Here is a 26,983-nt window from a genome sequence, read left to right on the forward strand (position 1 = left end):
CATCTCACACCATAATCACAGGAGTAGAAGCGGTGTGACGTTCCCTTGTGAAGGCCCCATGTGGTCTCCAGACCTCCATTCCAGCCTTTGCCGTCTTGCTGTGCACCATGATAGCCTTTGAGAACGGTGGCGTGTGGTCAAAAGAACACCTGTAGCTGGACCTCTGGCTTGTAGCCCAATGTTGTGTAAACGCCTTCTGATGATTTGTGTCGACACTGGTTCCGGTTCTAGGCTTGGGATGTGACATCCAATTCACTTGCAGTACAGAATGTCATTCTCGTTCATGGTTGTTTTCCCAACCTTTGGGACACGCAACATTGAACAGTGCTGACATCTCAGCCTAGGTGTGTAGCGATCTGCCGGAGTGATAAACCAAGGTCACTCAACTCAAGGATTCTGTCCTTCTCAGTTTGCAACAATTGGCAATAACATGCACATCCACGAACAGGAGGCATCGCAGAATCATCCAACAGCACTCGATCCGATTTTTGAGGTTTCATGTGGCTAAAAAACTTTGCTTGCAATCCGGCTTCTACACCCCCCCCCCCCCCCACACACACATGCCACAGATTGGAGCTAGGTGATGGAAAATGTGAACATTTTCAGATCTTAGTGACACTTGCTACCTCCTCGTTTTCCGTAACCTCACATCTTGTCCTTCTTGGTGTTGGAACTTCAATGTTGAGAAGTGTATATGTATCATTCACATAAGTAGATCTACTGGAGGACTTCTTCTAGTTCTATGTACCATTTCCTTATACAAATTCTATTTCAGTGTTTTCCTAATAAAGTCAGAATCGGTCCCATTATAAGCAGGAGTGATCTGATGATAACCTTTCATTAGCATGAAAGGTAGACAGTTGCAAATCAACACAATGCAGCAGTCTCTCTGATCAGTCCACGAACAGACCATAGACTGCCATGACAGCACTTGTTTTCTGCAAATGACACCTCCAGGGCGATGGCAGGAATTACCCACAGCCTCACCAATTATTGTCAGTGCGCTGCCACTTGTAACGGGAGCGATTCGGATAATGTTTCCTAGGGAATTAAAGGAGTTTTCCAGTTCTATGTAAATAAATGGTTTATCATTAACATATGTCTCACAGGACAAGTTGGGTGACGGCTAAGTGATTTCCCACACAATATTACACTTACAACAATAATTGATAGTAACAGATAGAAACTCCACAGAATATATCCCAAGTAGCGCCCCGGTAGCGTTACTTTGGGCACACGGACCGAGTGTTACTAATGGGTGAGATACTGGTTTGGATGCCTAAGTAGGACTTATTTCTACTGCATATAATTATGTGCGGCTCTTAGCGCTTTAGATCGTGACAATGTTGTTGAGCAGCAGTAGCGTTGGATGCATGCCGGTTCTCTCCTTTTTGGAGGCTGCTTTCACAGCTATACTCTTTATGCTCCTTCTTTTTGTAGATATTTATACTCTGCTCTACAATTGATTATATTGTGGGCCTTCTAACTCAGGGCTATGCGCAAAGCCTTTACGGTTATTTCAATATTGTCTTATATTGGGTATCCGATACCCATATGTATGTGTAACCAATGTATTGTCAGGATACCTTAATATTTGTAGTCCGTATACAGCAAATCTTGTTGGGATCTCCTGTGTATTTTATGCTGTCTATTTCTAGGATATGTAATACAACTTAGGAGTTTTATATTTTCAACAAAAAAATAGTATATGACTCCTTGTTCGTTTTTGTATATAAAAGGTTTATCATTTCATAGTGAAAATATACTTTGTGATTAAATTCCTCACTATTTCCAATATCTTTGGTTTGCTGTAAACCTGTACAGACCTGGTCTGCTCTCCATTGAGAGGTGGATATCTAGGCAATGCCCTGGGCACTAAATAATTCAGCAGTAGCGGAACAAATCTCTCCAATAGTTTATTACAGCTGGTCAGTCTGGCACCCAGGTTGTTTAGCTCACAGAGCATAGCCCAGACTGAATACAATCATTACTTCTCATTGGAGAGCAGGACTAGGCATATATGGCTTTTCAGCCCCAGATATATACAAGAATGTTCTCAGTCACTGACAGCACAGATCTTGATAATGGTGAGGAATTAAAGCACAAAGTATATTAGAAAGTTACAGATCTTTTTATTACATAATGATTAAGCTTCATTTATATAAAACTGGAAGACCCCTTTAAAAAAGGAAAAGACATGTATTTATTTCAAACACATTTTCCACCATTAAAGGGACACTCCGGCCACAAACGAAACTTTCCCATGTGTATCATTATGGTATGCCATGTGTCAGTCTCTCACCTGTTATTTCAGACTGGGATGGTTGCTTAGCAGCAGTGTGAATCAGACTCTGTGACACGCTTTCTCTACTTGATTCTATGGAGATCTATGTGTCACCCATCACACCCTTCAGCACTTCCTGTACCACACTAGTTTTGTACAGGAGGGGGGGGGGGGGGGGTGACGACGACAAAAACTTCTATCATCAGCTACCACTGATAGTTAGACAGGATCCGGTCACACAGGTATAATGTTGGAGAATATAGTGCAGACTCCCTCTCTGTATACTTATGGTTTCTCAGATTATTTAGGAGAATATAGAGAGAATGATAATCACAGTGTCCCCCAGCAGGCATAAGTGGTATGGTCTTTAGCTGGTCATGTGATGCTGTGCTGAGGCATCATGGGATTTATAGCAAAGCAGAGAGGAAGAGAAAGCTGGGGAAATCGAAGAATTAAGATAGAGGCTTTTTTAACCCCTTAAGGACGCAGCCTAGTTTGGACCATAAGGCTCAGAGCCCATTTTTCAAATCTGACATATTTCACTTTACGTGGTAATAACTTGGGAATGTTTAAACCTATCCAAGCGATTCTGAGATTTTTTTCGCGTGACACATTGGGCTTTATGTTAGTGGTAACATTTGGTCGATATATTCAGTGTTTGTGAAAAATTGCAAAATTTAGAAAAAAATATAATTTTTCTGAATTTAAATGCATCTGCTTGTAAAACAGACGGTTATACCACCCAAAATTCTTACTAGTTCACATTTCCTATATGTCTACTTTAGATTGGCATCGTTTTTTGAACACTCTTATTTTTCTTGGACGTTACAGGGCTTAGAACATAAACAGCAATATATCATTTTTAAGAAAATTTCAAAAGCCTTTTTTTTAAGGTACCTGTTCAGTGTTTATTTGTGAAAAATTGCAAAATTTTGAGAAAATGTGAAAAAAAATTGCATTTTTCTGAATTTAAATGCATCTGCTTGTAAGAGAGGGTTATACCACCCAAAATAGTTACTTGTTCACATTTACCATATGTCTACTATATGTTGGCATCTTTTTTTAAACATTTATTTTTCTTGGACGTTAGAAGGCTTAAAACATAAGCAGCAATTTCTCATATTTTGAATAAAATATCAAAAGCATTTTTTTTTGGTACCAGTTCAGTTCTGCAGTGGCTTTGAGGGGCCTATGTATTAGAAACCCCCATAAAACACCCCATTTTAAAAACTAGACCCCTCAAAGTATTCAAAACAGCATTTAGAAAGTTTTTTTAACCCTTTAGGCATTTCACAGGAATTAAAGCAAAGTGGAGGTGAAATTTGCAAATTTCATTATTCTTGCTGAATTTCAATATTATTCAACTTTTTTCTATAACACAGAAGGTTTTACCAGAGAAATACTACTAATTATGTATTGTCCAGATTCTGCAGTTTTTAGAAATGTCCCACATGTGGCTCTAGTGCGCTCGTGGACTAAAACACAAGCCCCAGAAGCACCTAGTGCATTTTGCGGCCTCTTTTTTATTAGAATATATTTTAGGCAGCATGCCAGGTTTGAAGAGGTGTTGAGGTGCCAAAACAGAAGGAATTTTGGAAACTACAGCCCTCAAAGAATTAATTTATGGTTGTTGTTACCATTTTGACCGCACAGGTTTTTCACAGCGCGTATTTGAATTGGGCTTGGGCTGTGAAATTACAAAAAATGAAATTTTTTCCAAAAAGATGTCACTTTTGATCAAAATTTCTTATTTTCACAGGGAACAAAATACCCCATTTTGTTGCCCAATTTCTCCTGAGTGCAGCAATACCTCATTTGTGGCGATAAACTGCCGTTTGGGCCCATGGGAGGGCTCAGAAGGGAAGGAGCGCTTTGTGTTCTTTGGAGTGCAAATTTTGCTGGATTCGTTTCCGGGTGCCATGTCGCATTTGCAGAGCCGCAGAGGTATCAAAGCAATGAAAACCCACCAGAAGTGACCCCAATTCGGAAACTGTGCGGAGTGCATCAGGGTAAGTAAAGCTGGGGTAGATTAAAAATCAAGGGATGTATGATACATTTTAAAGCACTCTTTCATATGTTTTCAGGACACGTGTCACATTGATATATTGTGTCCTTCCTTATCCCCCTCTTATAACAGACTTTGCACCCTTCTTGCCAGTTTGGGGAACTTCTCCTGGAAAGTGTTGCCCTGGTACGATGCGTGTGGCCACGCTTCCAGAAGTACTGGGTGCCCCCTTCTTGGTCCCTAAAGATTAGGTTTTTGATAATCACCTCTTGAAATTCCAGGAAAGTTCCCGTCTGGCCTGTACATCGACGTAGCACGTACACATTGTACAATGCCATCTGTATGATGTGCCCGGCCAGCTTCTTATACCACACCGCATGGCGCTGTAGGGCTTCAGGACTTGATCTGACAAGTCCACCCCTCCCATGTACCTATTGTAGTCCAGGATGAAGTCTGGTTTGGGGGTCTCTGTACTGGTACCTCGTACAGGTACATGGGTACTGGTGGGACATCTCTCTTGTCTTGTACTTGACACACAATATGTTGCTGCTAGAATGTGCCCTGCGCTAACTCCTTCTTGTTTGCCCAAGCAGAGTCTTAGGGAGGCCTCTCAGATTTCTTCTAGCAGTGCCGCATGCCGCAGGACTTCTGGAAGCGAGGCACCTGAAGAGCGGGACGCTGGTATAAAAATGATCCAGGTAGAGGTGGTAACCCTGGTCCAGCAGTGGGTGCACCAAATCCCACACAATTTTTGCATTAACTCCCAGTAAGGGGGGGGGGGCATTCTGGGGGCAGAGCACTTGTGTCCTTCCCTTCATATATCCTAAATTTGTACATATACCCTGATGCACTCTCGCACAGCTTATACATCTTCACACCATACCTTGCCCTCTTACTCGGCAGGTACTGGCGGAATTGAAGCCTCCCTTTAAAATGTACCAGGGACTCATCAATAGAAATACAATTCTCGGGTGTGAATGCTTGGGAAAATCGGGCACTGAAACGGTCTAATAGGGGTCTCCGTTTATACAAACTGTCAAAACTGGGGTCATCTCATGATCTCATGGTGGGCGCTGCTCATTATCAGTATAATGTAAGAAGCGAAGAATTGCCTCTTTTTTTTAGGTTCCAGTTCAGTTCTGAAGTTGCTTTGAGGGGCCCATATATTAGAAACCCCTATCAAACAAAACACCGAATTTTAGAAACTAGACCCCTCAAAGTATTCACAACAGCATTTAGAAAGTAGAGGTGAAATTTACATATTTCTTTTTTTTGTCAGAAAATCCTTTTTATTCAATTTTTTGACAAAGGCTTTACAAGACAAACGCAACTCAATACTTTTTGCCCAGATTCTGCAGTTTTGAGAAATATCCCACATGTGGTCCTAGTGCGGTAATAGAAGCCCCGGCCTCCGAAGCAAAGGAGCACCTAGTGGATTTTGAGGCCTCCTTTTTATTAGGTACCATGTCCGGTTTGAAGAGGTCTTGTGGTACCAAAACAGTGGAAACCCCTCAAAAGTGACTCTATTTTGGAAACTAGACCCCTTGAGGAATTCATTGTAGTTTTCATGGGGTGCATGCGACTTTTTGATCAGTTTTTATTCGAAGAGGCGTGGCGACTAAAAAACAGCAATTTTACTATTGTTTTTTATTCTATTTTTTTTTTTACAGCGTTCACCGTGCGCTATAAATGACATATTCACTTTATTCTGCGGGGCGATACGATTACGGCGATACCAGATGTTTATAGTTTTTCTTATGTCTTATGGCGTTTGCACAATAAAATACTTTTTATTAAAAATCATTTACTCTTTGTGTTACCTTATTCTAAGAGCCAGAACTTTTTTATTTTTCCATCAAGAAAGCCGTGCGAGGACTTATTTTTTGCGTAACAAACTGTAGTTTCTATCAGTACCATTTTTAGGTACATGCAACTTTTTGATCTCTTTTTATTAAATTTTTTGGGAGGTGAAGTGACCAAACAATTGTGATTCTGCTTTTTGTTTTATTATTAAGTTTTTTTTATGGCATTCACCGAGCGGGATAAATAACAAAATAATTTTGTAGTTCAGGCCGTTACGGACGCGGCGATACCAATTATGTATAGTTTATTTACTTATTAATAATAAAGGACTGATAAGGGTAAAAGGGGATTTTTACTTTTAAAACTTTTATTTTCTTTTTTTTTTACACAACTTTTTTTTACTTTATTACTTTGTCCCACTAGGGGACTTGAGGGCAGGAGGCCCTGATCGCAATTCTAATACACTGCACTACATGCTTAATGCAGTGTATTAGAGCTGTCAGCTACTCACTGACAGCAAGCATAGTGGGTCCTGACTTTGTCAGGACCCACTAGACTTCCGTAGATGGCATAGCCGGACGCCATTGTTACGCCTCCAGTTGCCATAGCAACCATCGCTGCCCGCTATCATGTAGCGGGCCGTCGATGGTGGTTTAACCCCTAAAAAGCCGCGATCGCCATTGAACGCGGCTTTTAAGAGGTTAATCAGCGGGGACACAGCGATCGGTCCCCGCAATAGGAGCTGCAGCAACTGCTGTACAAGACAGCAGCTGTCACAGCTCCTCTATGTGTCGGGAAGACGGCCGAAATGGCCGTTCCTCCCGTGACGTACTATTAGGTCATGGAGCGCGAACTATACAGTTACTATGACCTATTAGTACGTCCAGGAGCGGGAAGGGGTTAAAGAACAGACAAGGCAGCTGTTCAAATACTAAGTGCAGTATACATAAAATAAGTGTAGAGAGTGTGGTATTCAGTCAGGTGGGGAATGCAGACATGGAAAAGTTGTGTTACCACTGGAGGTCTTCTTTAATCTAAACCCGGTATTTCCAACATTATTTGCAGAGCTTCTAAAAAGCACAATTTTCTGCTTACTTACACGTAGTTGAGTTCACAATGTTTAACATTGCCCCTATCTTCATCTGCTAAGTCGTCTTTTCTCTTTGATTCTCTTTCTGTACAGCATCGGATCTGCAAAGAGAGAAGAACATTGAGATATGTTATAGTAAGTACTCGGACCTGCATTAAAAAGTGTCTGAGAAGATCAGTAACCAGAATGCGGGGCAGGTACTTTAATACAGGTCACAGAACTCCGACGTGACTTCTAATATTCCTAGTGATATATGGTAGGAGGCACTACTTTTATAATGCACATCTCAGCTACTGCTGAACCTCTTGTATTGTTGCCCCCTTTGCTCATGAAAAATAGGGATTGTTGCAGCTGACGCGTTTCCATACCAGGGCTTGTTTTGCATCAGCTGCGGTTACAGTGCATCTGCTGCAGAACTGCTTTGTTTAGAGAGGGAGAGCTTCAGGTCAGTCAGTCAATTAGTGACTGACATGAAGTTGCCCCTCTTGAAAAAAAGGTTCTTCAGCAGAACCGTTGGAGCACTGTTAAAGAAACCCTCCACGTCACCATGTCATGAGTTTCCCCAAGACAGAAAAAAGTGTTACAAGCTGTAATAAATTTGAAGGCCTAGTTCACACGGGGCTTTTTGGCACCGATTTTGACGCAGAAACCGCTTACAATTGTCAGGGATCATTACTATGTATATTGTCTGAAAAATATTATCCTCACATATATGTATATACATTTCAGTTCTTTGTGTAATATACTGATATATATAACAAGTTCTTTGTTCATGTCGGACACACCTATGGAAGACACCGCCCCCTGGAATGCAAAGAGGAGTGTGCAGAAGAATGTATAGCAAAAGTTACAGCAGAAGAGCCAATGGAATTCAAGCAAGTCACACATCTATAGGGAGGGGCATGTGTCTTCTCTGTGTGTGTTTCTTTGTTCTGAATAAAGGGCACTTCTTCCTGGCTGACATTGAAGCTGTACCTCAGACATTTGTGTGGTGTACTTCTTTCCAGGCATGCCTTCAGCTTTCAATTTACAGAGGTGGTTATTCGGTGTGAAATACGGACCTGACATTTGGTGCCGAAGCCGGGACCTCACTCGAGGAAAAATCAAAATCCGGACAGTCGACAATCACAGGGTGAAACAGAGGACTCAAAGTTGCCCACTGAAGGAATTTGATCACCTCCGCAATAACACGGTAAGCGAATTGATTTTATAAATCTTCGTCTTATCTGTGTTAGTGGGCAGTCTTGTAGCGATCTGTAGAACCCTTTTGTTGATTTCCTGGATTATCTCAGGCGACAGAGGTGATATTTTCCGCTGTGAGGTTGAAAACCTGTGAGACCCTAGTCGCGCCCGACTAACCATCCTCTGGGTAGTTAGGGACTGGATAAAGTTATATAACACGACCAGAGAGCTGCAGACTGTGGAATTTTTATATTTCCAGCGAGGCCAGAGAGTCTAATTGAATATTTTTGAGAGTCTAATTAAAGATTTTTATAATTCTAGCGAGATGTAATGATAAATACATTGCAGACTAGAGATTATACTATTTCGGCGAGACTTAGCGTTGGAGACTGTGAAATTATATTATTTCCTGCCAGACCAAGAGTTGCAGATCGAAAATTGTTATATAAATTACGTGTATAATATAGACTGTTAGAATGGATGGTTTACGGTCCATATTCAAATCATCAGGATCACCCGATCCTATTCATGATTTGGTGAAGTGAATGGAAGTTAGGAATAAGAAAGGTATTGTATGTTATATGTATTAGAAAACAGGACCAGCCAACGCCCGGTAATGGCGTCCGTACCTCATGTTGAGTGTGTCCTCATTGTGGGTGGGAAACCACCCCCCCTTCACAGCTGCGCACTGTGTTTCCAATGGGAGAGGCTGCCCCCCCCCTGCCCCTGATGTGGCCACGCCCGGCCCAACCAAATCAGTATGAAATAATCACCTTGTTAATTTTGTCATTTGTAGTGTTTTTTCTATTTACAGAAGTTCCAGTCTAGTTCACAGATGAAGCAACACGTCATCATAATATAGAGATGGTGGCCGACAGATTGTATGGTTAAACATTAACGTAGATAATTCCTATACAATGGTGTGATGAATGATTGCAGATACGTATGTTGTTTTGCCGGCATTGAAAGTGTTAAGATTGTGAGAAGCTGTGAGTTTGTGACCCCCCCTCCCTCCCCTCTAAAGTGTGCTGTGTTTGGGAGGAGGAGGAGGAGGAGGAGGGGGGGCTGACTGGGTGCAGTCTGCAGGGCTGATGAGACAAAGGGATTTCAATATGCACTGCTGAGATATATATATATCAGTAATGTCTACAAACCGAAATACATTTCTTCTCTTTTGCGCATGCGCTGTTGTTGATAAAAGTTACGATATTTATGTGTTCTGATGTGATCAGATTTCATGTGTTTTGATGTTAATTCAGATGTATTAAACTACAGATACTGTGAGACACGGGGTTTTGAAAATGTATGTGCCCCCACCGTTCCCTATATATATATACAGTTTATTGGTTTGCAGTAATTAATGTTATCAGAGATAATATTTTCTGTTTTATTGAATAACTAACTACAATTGTTTTGCTTTTGATTTCACACATGAGTTATGTCATTGTAAAGATCAAATGTATTTTCGTCAGGAAAAAGTCATTTTTGTTTCAGGCTGTTGCACATTACAGGGGGTTAAACTAGTGCCGCACAGATAGAGTGCCAGACTTTGTTATGTTGAGATGTAGTTTTGAACTCTGCTACATTACTTTCGCAGAGTCCACAAAGGGGGGAAGGGTGAAGGAACTGATCAGGTACAATTTTGGTTTGATCAGGTACAATTTTGGTTTGTTTTGAGTTAATTAATTTGGTTTCAGAAGATCTAAAAATGTGTAAGAGACCCCAATGAGTAATCCAGATTAAATGTGTATGAGAGTAACCTACATTTTGAGGTTTGTGTAGATGGTTGCGTAAGAGACCATCCCCCTCCAGCAAATATACACAGGAGGCAGAGGTGACGTCACTTAAACGAGTCTTTATGGATTTAGATGAGGGAGAAGGCAAAACAAAAATTGTCTGGACATTGTTAATTTGATGTAAAGTTTTTAGGAATGTTTTCTTTTTATTTGTTTTTGTATTAATCAAGTATTTGCAGAACCTGATAAAAGTGAGATTCTCAAAGTGCTCGTGATTATCAGATGAGTGTGGAGAAGTGTATAACATTTGGTTTTATTTTAGAGAATGAAGACGCCACCCCTTTGAGATGTTCTATCTATATGTGACATGGGTTTTTAATGTAAATTTGTAATAAAGAGATATTTTATTATACAGTATGTACAAGCCGGGATACGAGGCACCAGGTAAATTACCCAGAAACCACTCTCACCTTCTTGTTCATCTCAAGGAGCGGAGCTGGAGGTGCTCGCTGAGGCTTGTAACCTGGCAGAAGGTAAGACGGCCGACATTTACACTGACTCTAGGTACGCTTTTGGCATCGCCCACAATTATGGGCCCATTGGTAGTAGGAACTTTGTTGGATCATCGGGTAAGCCAATTGAGAGAGCAAGAGAAAACAGAACTGACAACAAGGGTATATGCAGCCAGGTGTCAGTAAATTGGCTTGTCCCTGGATACAATAATGCCACCACTAGGTTTGTAGCAGCCGGCATGATGTGCGCACGGCATGACATAGGTAAAACAGCAAAGGTACCTGTGAAAAGTGCAGCCCGGCCAGATTACCCGTCCCAGCGACTGCAGAACATACAACTACCCGAGGTAGAAGTGTATGACAAAGTGCTCATGTGTGTAGACCTGTTCTCGGTGGGCCTGAAGCCCGGCCTGTATTTTCCCCACTACAGACGTTGTGTGTAAGTGACAGGGGAACAATGTTATCCCAAGTATTGAACTGGTGTTTGTACAATGATAAGATGTCAGCAGTTCTCTAGACATTGTCCCAAGGTTAGTTTGTTTAATAACTGTATTTAAAAAGTTTAGTGGGAATATTAAATATTGAGGTTAAGTTTTATGTAAAGTTCTGGACCAGCCTTAGCATTGGACTATTAGAGTCATGCGTCAGATAAAGGTACAGAAGTGGGATATTCCCATTAGAAAACATTTTTATTTATTTATTTTTATTTTTGTTGTGAAAGGGAAATTTTAGAGCAGAGAATTCTGTGCAGTGTATATGTGTATGTATAGATATGTATATAAAGAAAGAGAATCAGTTTGTAAGTTTTAGTTACTGACCAGTGTGAACGTTTAATGTAAAGATGTTATTTGTTAATGTTTTTCTTCAATTGAATTATCTGATTAAGATCAATTAATGTTTATGCAATGAAAAAGCTTGTTCTCCACAGGAAGTGTCCAACTGGGAGCGGAAGGCGGGAGAACCAGATTCTAACAGAATGTGGACGGATAAAGGAAGGTGAACGGTGGCACCCAATTCACTCTTGATGGCACTTGTTTTGATGGTGTATGACCTCACATATGCCCCAAGACTGCAAGGATCGATTTGGTAAGATCTAATTGGTATGTCCCAGGTTTTACAGCTGTCGCTGCTAAATTCTGTTAGAGCTGTTTGATTTGCCTACAGAACAGTCCTGGCAGACCGGTGCCAACCTTATCATACCCGCCTCCCACGAAGAGAACCGACCTTGAGAGGCCTTCCCAGGTAGAACGAACCAGGTTAGAGTAAGAAAAATAGGTTTAAGACGCTTGTCAGATAAACATGTGGAATCTGTGTATCTTTCTGTGAGGTGGAGATGTTCCAGGCGATCAGCTGAGATCAAGGTACAAATCCTGCTGAAAGGGTATCACCAAGTGCAAATGAAATGTACCCAGTAAGTTACACATCTTCTAGGTGCCCTGTCCATTGTAACAGAGAAGTTTTTCCTTATATAAAGGTGTTTGATGTCATTTAGGGGCCTGACATTATTGTATGTACTTAGAACAACGTTTATAATGTATGCGGATGATGTTATCACCAGATTAGTATTTATTTTAACAATTGACAAGAGTTGGGGGTCCCCAGCAAGTGCCAGTAAACATGAACTAGAAGACTTTTAATATGATGAACTCCATCACTGAGATGCGGCAGGCACAGCCTGAGCCAGTACAACGCGTTTATCATGAACTGACGGCAGTGTCACAATTCTAAGCGGCCGCCCAGACGAGTAACTTGCCAGAGGAAGAGTACAGATGCGGAGGGTTTGATAGTCACAATACAACTCCACTAATCCGCCTACGTGGGATCTCACCCCAGGCTCACAACATGCGGTGCTATGTACAGCCTGATGACGTAAACTAAAGGAGACGTGTCGGACAGATGAGAAGGACCAAACCAAGTCCTGATGACATCAGCAAAGTAAAGACCAAAGACCTGAGTGAATCCGTCAGCAGGATCAAGTGTTTTGATAAGTAAGTGACCAGGAGGGGGTAATAATAACTCCCCCACTGGACACCAACGTAGTCTGACTCCACAATTGTGTGGGTTACCCTGAGGGTGACAGTCAGTGAAGAGCAGAAGACAGGAGAAGAAGAAGACGATGGTGTACAGGACTGGCAATGAACTGATGGGACCCGAGACCTGAGGGTGATAGCATGAGATTGGTGATAGCATTATGTTATTAGCTGAGGCCCTATTGTTTATAATGTCTGAGGTTTATAATTATAATGTGTGTAAATATGCCACGGTGCTGCAAATTACAATCTGAGGAGTTTTATGTGAAGGTCACTGTGCTGCCCATGACCTGTCATATCTGCAGGGGTAAAGTCCCATTAGGACAGTAAGTGACAGTGCGACAATTATTACTGTTAATAAAAATGTAGACCGGATTAATATATATATATATATATATTACAACCAGCAGCGGTTTGTAGATTATATCAAGACAACCATCCTGTATCCAGAGGAGAATAGGGAAAGTTAGGACCACTCCGACACCTTGGAAGTCCAGGTACAAAGGGGGGTTACTCATCAGGAGTAGCTCGTCTCAAGCTGGTGAAGAAATCCAAAACCCCTACCCGCCTGGTTCGAGTGGTCAGTGGTAGGTTGCTAGGCAAGACTCAGGGATAGAGTAATAATATTTTTAGGGGGGACTGTCAGGGATCATTACTATGTATATTGTCTGAAAAATATTATCCTCACATATATGTATATACATTTCAGTTCTTTGTGTAATATACTGATATATATAACAAGTTCTTTGTTCATGTCGGACACACCTATGGAAGACACCGCCCCCTGGAATGCAAAGAGGAGTGTGCAGAAGAATGTATAGCAAAAGTTACAGCAGAAGAGCCAATGGAATTCAAGCAAGTCACACATCTATAGGGAGGGGCATGTGTCTTCTCTGTGTGTGTTTCTTTGTTCTGAATAAAGGGCACTTCTTCCTGGCTGACATTGAAGCTGTACCTCAGACATTTGTGTGGTGTACTTCTTTCCAGGCATGCCTTCAGCTTTCAATTTACAGAGGTGGTTATTCGGTGTGAAATACGGACCTGACACAATCAGCGCAAAAAAACCGCCCCCCAATGATTTCAATGGGAGGTAAAGCCGTTTTTCCGCCTCTAAACCGCCATTGAAAATAATATAAGAAAAACCGCCTAAAAAAAGTGGCAAAGAAAGTGTAAAAACAACTCTTGCGTTTGAAAAATTTCAAAATCTGCTTAAAAAATTCTGAAGGAATTTTGAAGCAGACGGTTTCTGGCTTGGCAAAAAAACCCTGTGTGAACTTACCCTAAAGAGCAACATTTAGAAGGTATAACATGGAACCTAAATACCTTTATCATCTCCTCTTCACTCGCCGTCTTACTGCTTGCTACCAAGTCTCCTTCTTCATTGCAGCCAATAAAACAGCTGTTTGATGCCATTAAAGCTATTTTTCCCTGAAAGTAATGATATCTCTGTATTAGTTAAACCATCTGCATTTGCAGTATATGATTCATAATATATGAAAGTACTAGTTTAAAATGATTTGCAGGAAAAAGCGACAACTGCTCTGAGCGCCATTTTAGTAGCACGAAGTCATATATTGAGCTTAATAACAAGTATATAGTAAGCTTCCCATTGTGGTTGCTGCAGGTAATCCTTTAAAGAAGTTATATGGGGACAAAAATTGTTAACCATTATTATTATTATAACAAAACATCTGCGTTGGGGTCCCGTTCTGACGTTCCGTCAGAACGGGAACCTGAGCAGACACAAACTGACACTGACGGAAACCAGAGGTTTCCATCTCCATCACCATTAATTTCAATGGTGACGGAGCCGGTGCCCGTAGTTTCCCTTTGCCTCTTTTGTGCACCGGACCCGTCGTTTTGCCGGAAAGCAATAGCGTAGTCGACTACGCTATTGCTTCCTGCAAAACGACTGATTTTTGTCCCATCCAACCTCTTTAAATCTATGTGGGGAAATAAATAAAATACTTTAATCTACTTTTACAGCATAGAGAAGTCGCAAATTATGGTGCACGCCGTACATGCGCTACTGTTTGTTCCTTCACACCGGATTTTAGAAAAGCGGGACTGTGGACCGACGGATGTACCATCACTTACGTTAGAAATGGGAATAAATTATGGCGCACGCCGTACATGCGCTACTGTTTGCGACTTCACACCAGATTTTAGAAAAGCGGGACTGTGGACCGACGGATGTACCATCACTTACGTTAGAAATGGGAATAAATTATGGCGCACGCCGTACATGCGCTACGGTTTGCGACTTCACACCAGATTTTAGAAAAGCGGGACTGTGGACCGACGGATGTACCATCACTTACGTTAGAAATGGGAATAAATTATGGCGCAGATCTAAGCCTGGTGTAGATTTTAATTCATGGCGCATGAACAGCCAAAGATGCGCCAAATTTATTTAGAGGTGTGCGCCCCGCCTTGTACTCCAGCACACTTCAGTTTTAGACTGGCGTTTAATTTCTCCTATGTCTATGATTGTGGATCTGGACCTCAGTATCAGAAAAACAGAGCAATGACCACTATAAACATATTATGAAATGAATCAGCACAGAATTTTGAACCTAAAAACCAGAGGGATGATAAAAGTTGGAAATCCACTTTAATGAGCAGAAGCGCTCCACAGCTTTATATAGAAATGACAGCTTACATCTTGAAACACAGGTTCCCACTGCTCCCTAGCACCAATTGCATCTGCACGACCCATGACTAGGCCATCGGAGTTTATTCCCAGGTACTTCCCATATCCAGACTTCAGAGCAATCCTTTAAAAGAATGATGTATTATTACGAATAAATAAAATAAATATACACCTCAATAAAGGTTTTCTTACATAACAATATGATCCCACTGTTATAAAGATCTAATACCTTGAGTCTGATAGCTTAATAGCTGTGAACTGCTCTGGTGGAGCTGGACCTTCATCGTCTGGAGGGAAAAATAAAAATACTTTTTTAATACAAAAAAAAAAAAAAAACTTGAAAAATTGACTTGATCAAATTCTCCACCATGACAGCCCATAAGAAGACACATGCTGTTTTACAATGGCCTGTGCATGCTGCATATCCTGATATACCATAATATTGTAGCTCTATCTGGAAACTAGTCACAAACTGAAGTGAGTATCAGTAAAAGCACTGATAGGACGAGTATGGTGCGAATTGTCAGCTGTGCACAACACGCAGTGAATGTGAAGAACAGGATTATTATTAATGATATATAAGGTGATCTTCTGCAGCGCTGTACAATGCAGTCAAAAGAAAAAAAAAAGAAGAGGCATTCATGTACAATTACAGCCAAGTTTAGCCTAAGGCCGAGTTCAGACGAGCATGTTCGGGCCGTAAAATACGAACCGTATGTCGGCCGCATTTCCCAGACCAAACATACTTCAGTTATCACGCTGCGGGAAATCTGTCCCGTACTGTAATCATTTTTTCTGTATGGGACAGTTTTCCCACAGCGAGGCAGGGACTCCTAGCGTCATACATAACTATGATGATAAGGGCCCGACTCCCTGAAGTGTGTTCTGTCTGGGAAATGCGGCCGACATACGGTCCGAACATGCTCGTGTGAACCCGGCCTAACAAAGCAAATGCAAGATTGGCAATAACAAGTAACGATAGGAGTGAGGAACCTAGCCATATGAGCTATCAATCAAAAGAGTAAGGGTCCTTAAAGGCTATGTATACCATTGAAAACAGTTTGTTTTTTTAATTAAAAAAGTGTATTTAACATTTTTTTTTCCAAAGGTTTACATAGCCTTTAAAGCAGGGGTGGGGAACGTCCGGCCTGCGAGATCATTTGGTCTGGCCCAACCTCACTCAGACCGCCGCGTCATTCGCTACCTGGCTCCGTCCCCCCTACTCACTCACATTTAGGAGCAGGAAAAGGGCAAATGGAGCCAAGTATGGCGGCGGCGGTCTGAGTGAGGTCAGTGTGCGTGCCGGTCCAATAGTGGACCAGTCCGGTCACCTGACCTAAGTCAGTGGCGTGAGGTCAGGTGACTCAGGTCAGGTGACCGGACTGGTCCACTCCTGGGCCGGCACAGTCCAGTCACCTGACCTCACATCAGTGACGTGAGGTCAGGTGACTGGACTAATCCACTCCAGTCACAGCACGCCCCGACCTCACTCTAACCGCCTTGTCATTCCCTCCTTGGCTCCGTCCGCCCGCCCTGCTCACTCACATTTAGGAGCAGGAGGAGGGCGCCGCATACTCATTCACTAGCAGTGAATGACAGTAAGACAAGAAAAAATAGAAAAGGATCCAGCGCTGAGACCAGGAATATCTGTTAAAATTGGAAACTTCTTCCAAGTTTTCTTTAGCGACAAGGGCATTAAAAATAGACAATCTGTGTTTGTTCAGAGTCAATATGGCTAGTTGAAGGGGATAGGCGGGTGCCTACGTGTTTCAGACGCGATCTGCGTCCTTAGTCATGGCTTTCTGTCAAACTCTGACTGGCGCAGGTAAAGTTTATATCCGGTCGTCCATGTGGAGTTAATTGCGGTCCAAGCTAATTATTTAGATGGAACGCATCCCCATTTTGCATCCAGGAGGCCGATTAGATGAATAGGAGGGCAATAGCCGGACACAACTAATCAGGTAAGATAAATACTTTAGAAATATATCTTATGTTAAAAAATGCTTGTAATTATAACATAGCCTTGATATTTTATTAGGCAGATAGGAGGACCAGATGACAGAGTTTGTGTGATTGTGAACACAGTGGGTTAAAAAGTATACGTGTGGATGACACGTGTGTTGTATAAAATCATTTGGTTACATTGTTACTGGAGATCGGTAGGAATATTGATACAATGTATATGTATTTCTTGTACTTCTTGGGTTTATTAATTTGTTTATTTATTCCTTAACGTGTAGCAGTATTGGATTGGATACAAACGATATGTCCTTCCGTTTGTTTCCATTTGTGTCATAAAGGTTTTATGTCATATTGTGTGTATTCGTTTTTCAATAGAAATGATATATGGTGTTTAATATTTCATCTGATGGTACTGTTTGGAGAATTAAAATTAAACAGATAAATTCTAAATACATGGATGTGCATGTGAGAAATGTGCTGAATAGAATGATTTTATATTGCACTAGGCCTATCCCCTTCAACTAGCCATATTGACTCTGAACAAACACTATTTTTAATACCCCTTGTCGCTAAATAAAACTTGGAAGAAGTTTCCAATTTTAACAGATATTCCTGGTCTCAGCGCTGGATCCTTTTCTATTTTTTCTTGTCTTATCCATTACGTGTGCCGACACGAGGACCCGAGCGCTACAGACAGTGTGACTTCTATACTCAGGTGAGCTGGAGGATCCCTCCTTTTTTCTATTACAGTGAATGACGGTGCTTGGCTCCATTTGCCCTCCTGCACTAAAATTTAGAAACTTAGCTGAGGCCTAAAACGTATAAATTTAGCTGTAGTGTAGCCATAGGATAGGACCGGTCCTAAAAGCATGAAGTGAGGTCAGGTGACTTAAAGGTTTTTTTTCCCATCGAGGACATTTATGATCTAGCCACAGGATATGTAATAAATGTCAGATAGATGCGGGTCCCACCTCTGGGTCCCAGATATATCTCTAGAACGGGGCCCCCTAAACCCTGTCCTACCTCTTTGTGTTGCGGCTGACTCGTGTAATTTCTGACCATGAAGAAGAAGAAAACTGCGTAGCTTGCTGAGCTACACTGTTTGCGTAAGTCCCATAGGACAGAATACTAGTTATGGAAACAGTGTAACTCGCATGCTACACTTCCGTAATTGCCATTCACTACTATGGGAGTTACGGAAACAGCGTAGCTCAGCGTGCTACACTGTATTCTTCTTCATGGTCGAAAATCAGCCAAAACACAGAGAGGTAGAATGGGGTTTAGGGGGCCCCGTTTTAGAGATAAGTGCGTGTCCCAGAGGAGGGACCTGCATCTATCTCACATTTATGACATATCCAGTGGATATGTCATAAATGTCTCTGATGGGAAACACCCCTTTAAGTAAGTCGGAAAAACGTACTGCTGCGAGTTCTTTTCAAGACTTACCATTGCAAAGAGTCGACTGCGCTCCAGACTGACCGACGCAGCAGCAACATCATCAATACCGGCCAACATCACAAAAGAGAAGCAGTTCCAGCCATCACGTTAGGGGTGAGTTAATTAAATGTTTGACCAAATATAGAAGGCAAATTTTTAAGTTGATCATTTTGTATGGCTCGCGAATTATGTTATAAATATCCAAGTGGTCCTCGGCAGAACACAAGTTCCCCACCCCTGCTTTAAAGAGTAAGAATAGTAAGTGGTATTTAGGACATGAGTCACTATGAGATGTCTAATAGGAGACAGTACTGTAGAGGCTACTGAAGAGATGGTTGAGGACCTACAGTATGTCGGTTTGACGACGTCACTAAAGGTTTTAGATATAGGATTCTTATAAACATGTCTAAAAACAGGGAAAACAATAATTTTAAAGCGGTGCCTCATCCAGAGAACCCCTTTTTAGAATAAAGCTTGCCCGAGTGTCCGGCTTCTAGAACCTCTGGTTAACCACAATATTGTCGAGAGTTGTAGCCGGCCGTACACAAAATGACATTTTACTTGCTGTCCATTAAAAGAGTTGCCAACCATGTAACAAGTGGCGAGGCCGTCTGCCAGAGCTACTGTTTGGTTGAGAGGGACCTCCCTTATGATGTCCATATTCTCTGATAGGACATATAGAAAGGGGTTTTCTTATGGAGACATGTTTATGGAGAAAAGCAGCAAAACCAAGCTATTCCTCTAGATACTCACCCTTGTGTGGGGTGCCGATAGTAAAGAGACCAGTGTCTAGTGCGTGGATGTAAGCTCCTTTGTCCATTTCAATAGCCACGGTCCCTGAAACGTCACCAAAGCATTTGACCACCCACCAATTTCCTGAAATGAGCAGATGCAGAATTATAATGTAAAACATCACGTAGCATTCTAGGTGAATATACAACGCAGAAAAGATAACCCTACAGGCTATAAAGAGGTGGCCACACATGCACATACTCCATTTGAATGAATGGGAGCTACGGGAACAGCTGAGCATCTATTTGATAGGCCATTATAGTGTAAGTCTCATCCTAGGACAACCCTAATGAAATGTCCCTCCATATGATATATGCATTATCTAACAGGAAGAAAATGTCAATCTAGTACGTATAGTAATAATGAAAATGGTATATAATAATTATTTATATAAATAATATGACTCAATTCTGCTGCTAGACCCTGGCTAATAGCCTCCCGTCTTAAAGAGGACTTGTCACCTCTCCTGTCATGTCTATTTTAGCAAATACTTGTATTCCCTATGAAATAAAAATTCTGGAACAACTTCTCTTAGAACTCTGCATTGTGCAGTCCCTCTGTTATTACTCCTAGAAATGTATGAATAAATTGACAATTGGGTGTTACCATTCTCAATGTTAAAAAGGGTGTGTTTCTACATAGTCAGCACTGATTGGACAATGTCAGCCTGTGTAGGGCCACATAAATTTCTAGGAGGAATAACAAAGGAACAGCACAACATAGAGTTCTAAGAATATATGCTCCAGAATTGTTATTTCATGTAGAAGAAAACTATTTACTAAGGCCTCGTTCACATCTGCGTTGGGGTCCCGTTCTGACGTTCCGTCTGAGCTTTCCGTCAGAACAGACACAAACGGAAACCAAACTGACACAGTCGATATTGCTTCCGGCAAACGACGGGTTCGGTGCACAACAGAGACAAACGGAAACCATGGGCACCGGATCTGTGACCATTGAAATCAATAGTGATGGAAACGGAAACCTCTGGTTTACGTCTGTCAGTTTGTGTCTGTTCAGGGTCCCGTTCTGACAGAAAGCTCAGACGGAATGTCAGAACGGGACCCCAACGCAGATGTGAACGAGGTCTAAAACAGACATGTAAGGAGAGGGGACAGGTCCTCTAAGTATGGAGGTAGCACTGTAGACTCACTACGTCCTACAGCCCCCCATACTAAAAAGACAGGAGCCAGAGCAGAACATCTCCAACTGCAGAGCTATGAGCGGGCAGCAACACGGACTGCGGCCGGACCGTACTACTGTTTAGCAGAAGAATCCTGTAATGAATCGAACACAATGAGTTGTTTCAAGAGGCCACGTTACAGCAAAGTCAGAAGTCTCTCTATATGACTTTTGTCATGTGTTTCGAATATAAAATTACTTATTTTGCATCCTAAAACTAACTAGCACATTGCTTTGTATTACATATTTTCTGCCTATGTATGTTCAGAAGCATCACATACATAGGCAGCGCTCTTTGGGTTGAGGACTAGACCGCAACATTCGCCGTTCATAGAAATACACTGAGTTGCACAATGTAGAAGACTAAACGTGGTAATAATACAAGATTGCTGCCATGTTGAGGCTGGGATAACCCACATTTAAAGGGGTTTTCCAGTCTCTAAAAATTGATGGCCTATCCTCATACGATGGGAGAAGGCTGTAGTACTGTGAACCGCGGCTACAAGTGTGTCTCGATTAACAGTACAAGCAGATAAGGAGTGAAGGGGAAGCAGCACTTATCGTGTATGTTGGGAAAGCTCAGACGTACACAATAAATGTGTCCATAGGGCTCCATTAGCCCAAAGGAGGTGCAAAGAGTGTCCTTTTGGCCTTCGTTGGCCTGGTATACACCGGTATAACTTTTATTTGATTAAATTCAGAAAAGGTCATTACTTCACTCACCAACAATATCCAGTGTGTCTTCTTTACATTCCGCTCTCTTCCTCTTATTGCTTTTATTCTTTTTCTTGCTGAAAATAAAATGATTATCTTAACTCTCGGTACAATGAATGTCAGTGACAAGTTCTAGAGCAGGGTTAGGAGGCAAAATGATACCAGTGCACGTGTCATCACTGCTGTGTACACTGTCCACATCTCCCAGCGTGTGTCAAATACAAATTAGGTGAAGATATTTGTGTAGATATAGTAAGAACAGGGACATTAAAAGGAACTGGTCAGCATTTTAAACATACCTTTTTTTCTTGGTCATCCAAGTTGCATGACCGAGAAACTGACGTTGCCACCCTCTGCCCCGAGTGACAGCTCTAGTGGCCAATCAGGAGATGCATATAAATGGAAAACTGCACCTTAAATCTAGATAGTGGCACAGGAGTCTAGCCAGGGACGGACTGGCCCACCAGGGTACCAGAAGATCCTCCGGTGGGCCCAGATCGAGACAACAATGGCCCAAAAAAGCCCAACAGAAGACAACCCCATTTTTTGGTGACTTTGGAGTAAATCATTTGACACGAGGGTCTATGTCTTGTGGTATGATTTACAAGTAATGTGTCAGATGTTATTGATGATCTGTCCTGTATGTACAATGAGAACAACCAATAATACAATGCAAATAAAAGCGGACATGTTCTGTACAGATGGAGGATGGGATCTCACAATCATTACCCTCTGGTAGGCCCAAGGAACAGGAGTCTGACAACAAGTCGGGCTCTTTCCTTCTCTATAAGGCTGGGTTCACACGAGCACATTAACGTCCGTAATGGACGGACGTATTTCGGCCGGAAGTCCCGGACCGAACACACTGCAGGGAGCCGGGCTCCTAGCATCATAGTTATGTACGATGTTAGGAGTCCCTGCCTCTCTTCAGGACAACTGTCCCGTACTGTAATCATGTTTTCAGTACGGGACAGTAGTTCCACGGAGAGGCAGGGACTCCTAGCGTCGTACATAACTACGATGCTAGGAGCCCGACTCCCTGCACTGAGTTCGGTCCGGGACTTCCGGCCGAAATACGTCCGTCCATTACGGACGTTAATGTGCTCGTGTGAACCCAGCCTTAGAGAGCGGAACGGTTAGTAATGCATAAGACGACTTTCCGACAGGCTGGAAAATCTCTTTGCACGATATGGAGCATTTCTAGTTTTCAGAGGTTCAGCGAACAACGCAATTATTAGTACAATCACGGCATCGGACACAGTTTTTACCCAGCTCTACATGCCCCATGACTCAGCCACTGACGAACACAAAGCCTTTAGTTTCTGCCTCTACTCTGTGAAACTGTACAGTTCTTATAAAAGAATAAAAAGTATATAAAATTTACCTTTTGTCCTTCATTCCCTTCAGCACCAGTTTGGTGGATTTTACACGAGAATATTCAGCCATGGTGACAATACTGATGCCAGGAACGATGTCACAACTGGTGGAGAGAACAGAAATATATAATAGTGTGTTATAGCTTCTCGTAAATAACGGGCACTAGATGTACTTCAACAAACACACATTGATTTCTATCTAGAGATTCGCACACAGTGAAATTCCGTTGATCTGGTAAAAGTTATACTGACAGTCTGATAATCCAGCATAGACGTACAATACAAGAAAAGAAGAGGCGACAAACTTCTGTGACCGGCCAATAATCCGAAACCCTTCAGTTCCCATGAACGCCGGAGTAAAAGAGTTTTAATATAACACACACATTATATATATATATATATCACTATCTATCTATCTATCTATCTATCTATCTATCTATCTATCTATCTATCTATCTATCTATCTATCTATCTATCTATCTATCTATCTATCTATCTATCACACAGCACACAAGAAAATGGCGGCAGCACACTGCGAACACTAATACCACCTAAACCACTAAGTATATATAAATATGCATTACTGCTAAATCTACTTGCAATACTTAGGTTCTTAGCACACATTTTGGTCAAATTGTGTGAGCCCACCTGCCACGACAGGGCTATATATATATATATATATATATATATATATATATATATATATATATATATATACACACACACACACACACACACGCACACACTAATATACAAATATACATAACGTAATATAAATAGCTATAGATATATATTCGTATATATTCATAGCCGAATACATATTATATTACATATATGCATAGCCTAATATACATAGGTATAGAAATATACATAGCCTATGTATATTTATTTATAATAGGCTATGTATATAATATGTATTAGGCTATGAATATATGTATACGAGGTTGTTTATATGAATATAATATAGGAAACAATTAGTATTATTAGTAAACATAACTTATACAAATAATTTCTATCCAGTTTATATGACAAGATAAACTGGGGTCTGTAGTACTGCAGCAGATATAGAGTATATAATACCACCACTACAGTATATAATAGAACCACTACAATATATAATACTACAGTATATAATAGAACCACTACAATATATAATACTACAGTATATAATAGAACCACTACAGTATATAATAGAACCACTACGGTATATAATACTACAGTATATAATAGAACCACTACAGTATATAATAGAACCACTACAGTATATAATACTACAGTATATAATAGAACCACTACAGTATAGAACACTACAGTATATAATAGAACCACTACAATATATAATACTACAGTATATAATAGAACCACTACAGTATATAATAGAACCACTACGGTATATAATACTACAGTATATAATAGAACCACTACAGTATATAATAGAACCACTACAGTATATAATACTACAGTATATAATAGAACCACTACAGTATAACACTACAGTATATAATAGAACCACTACAGTATAACACTACAGTATATAATAGAACCACTACAGTATAGAACACTACAGTATATAATAGAACCACTACAGTATAACACTACAGTATATAATAGAACCACTACAGTATAGAACACTACAGTATATAATAGAACCACTACAGTATAACACTACAGTATATAATAGAACCACTACAGTATAACACTACAGTATATAATAGAACCACTACAGTATAGAACACTACAGTATATAATAGAACCACTACAGTATATAATACTACAGTATATAATAGAACCACTACAGTATATAATAGAACCACTACAGTATATAATACTACAGTATATAATAGAATTACTACAGTATATAATAGAACCACTACAGTATATAATACTACAGTATATAATAGAACCACTACAATATATAATACCACAGTATATAATAGAACCACTACAGTATATAACACTACAGTATATAATAGAACCACTACAGTATATAATACTACAGTATATAATAGAACCACTACAGTATATAATAGAACCACTACAGTATATAACACTACAGTATATAATATAATTACTACAGTATATAATAGAACCACTACAGTATATAATACTACAGTACATAATAGAACCACTACAGTATATAATAGAACCACTACAGTATATAATACTACAGTATATAATAGAACCACTACAGTATATAATAGAACCACTACAGTATATAATACTACAGTATATAATACTACAGTATATAATAGAACCACTACAGTATATAATAGAACCACTACAGTATATAATACTACAGTACATAATAGAACCACTACAGTATATAATAGAACCACTACAGTATATAATACTACAGTATATAATAGAACCACTACAGTATATAATAGAACCACTACAGTATATAATACTACAGTATATAATAGAACCACTACAGTATATAATAGAACCACTACAGTATATAATAGAACCACTACAGTATATAATACTACAGTATATAATAGAACCACTACAGTATATAATAGAACCACTACAGTATATAATACTACAGTATATAATGCCACCACTACAGTATATAATACTACAGTATATAATAGAACCACTACAGTATATAATACTACAGTATATAATAGAACCACTACAGTATATAATACTACAGTATATAATAGAACCACTACAGTATATAATACCACCACTACAATATATAATACTACAGTATATAATAGAGCCACTACAGTATATAATAGAACCACTACGGTATATAATACTACAGTATATAATACTACAGTATATAATAGAACCACTACAGTATATAATACTACAGTATATAATACTACAGTATATAATAGAACCACTACAGTATATAATACTACAGTATATAATAGAACCACTACAGTATATAATAGAACCACTACAGTATATAATACTACAGTATATAATAGAACCACTACAGTATATAATACTACAGTATATAATACCACCACTACAGTATATAATAGAACCACTACAGTATAACACTACAGTATATAATAGAACCACTACAGTATATAATAGAACCACTACAGTATATAATAGAACCACTACAGTATATAATACTACAGTATATAATAGAACTACTACAGTATATAATAGAACCACTACAGTATATAATACTACAGTATATAATAGAACCACTACAGTATATAATAGAACCACTACAGTATATAATACTACAGTATATAATAGAACCACTACGGTATATAATACTACAGTATATAATAGAACCACTACAGTATAACACTACAGTATATAATAGAACCACTACAGTATATAATACTACAGTATATAATAGAACCACTACAGTATATAATACCACCACTACAATATATAATACTACAGTATATAATAGAACCACTACAGTATATAATAGAACCACTACGGTATATAATAGAACCACTACAGTATATAATACTACAGTATATAATAGAACCACTACAATATATAATACTACAGTATATAATAGAACCACTACAGTATATAATACTACAGTATATAATAGAACCACTACAGTATATAATACCACCACTACAGTATATAATACTACAGTATATAATAGAACCACTACAGTATATAATAGAACCACTACGGTATATAATAGAACCACTACAGTATATAATACTACAGTATATAATAGAAATACTACAGTATATAATACCACCACTACAATATATAATACTACAGTATTTAATAGAACCACTACTGTATATAATTGAACCACTACGGTATATAATAGAACCACTACAGTATATAATACCACCACTACAATATATAATACTACAGTATATAATAGAACCACTACAGTATATAATACTACAGTATATAATAGAACCACTACAGTATAATACTACAGTATATAATAGAACCACTACAATATATAATACTACAGTATATAATAGAACCACTACAGTATATAATACTACAGTATATAATAGAACCACTACAGTATATAATACCACCACTACAATATATAATACTACAGTATATAATAGAACCACTACGGTATATAATAGAACCACTACAGTATATAATAGAACCACTACGGTATATAATAGAACCACTACAGTATATAATACTACAGTATATAATAGAACCACTACAGTATATAATACCACCACTACAGTATATAATACTACAGTATATAATAGAACCACTACAGTATATAATACTACAGTATATAATAGAACCACTACAG

At 39.8% G+C, this 26,983-nt stretch overlaps 1 protein-coding gene across 4 annotated transcripts in view; it reads right to left on the minus strand.

Moving 5' to 3' along the window:
• FRG1 (FSHD region gene 1) overlaps positions 1 to 26,983 on the minus strand; it is a 50,737-nt gene that overhangs the window by 7,336 nt on the left and 16,418 nt on the right. For all 4 annotated transcript variants that reach the window (XM_075849630.1, XM_075849627.1, XM_075849628.1 and 1 more), the window contains exons 2-8: positions 22,764 to 22,859; positions 21,389 to 21,456; positions 19,448 to 19,570; positions 15,525 to 15,582; positions 15,305 to 15,419; positions 13,966 to 14,070; positions 7,192 to 7,283 (exon numbers count right to left, since the gene is read on the minus strand). In XM_075849630.1, the coding sequence (XP_075705745.1) occupies positions 7,192 to 7,283; positions 13,966 to 14,070; positions 15,305 to 15,419; positions 15,525 to 15,582; positions 19,448 to 19,570; positions 21,389 to 21,456; positions 22,764 to 22,825 (623 nt within the window). In that variant the 5' untranslated portion in view covers positions 22,826 to 22,859. The remainder of the gene's footprint in view (positions 1 to 7,191; positions 7,284 to 13,965; positions 14,071 to 15,304; positions 15,420 to 15,524; positions 15,583 to 19,447; positions 19,571 to 21,388; positions 21,457 to 22,763; positions 22,860 to 26,983) is intronic.

This window comes from Rhinoderma darwinii, chromosome 1, assembly GCF_050947455.1.
Source record: "Rhinoderma darwinii isolate aRhiDar2 chromosome 1, aRhiDar2.hap1, whole genome shotgun sequence".
In the NCBI taxonomy this organism is placed as follows: domain Eukaryota; kingdom Metazoa; phylum Chordata; class Amphibia; order Anura; family Rhinodermatidae; genus Rhinoderma; species Rhinoderma darwinii.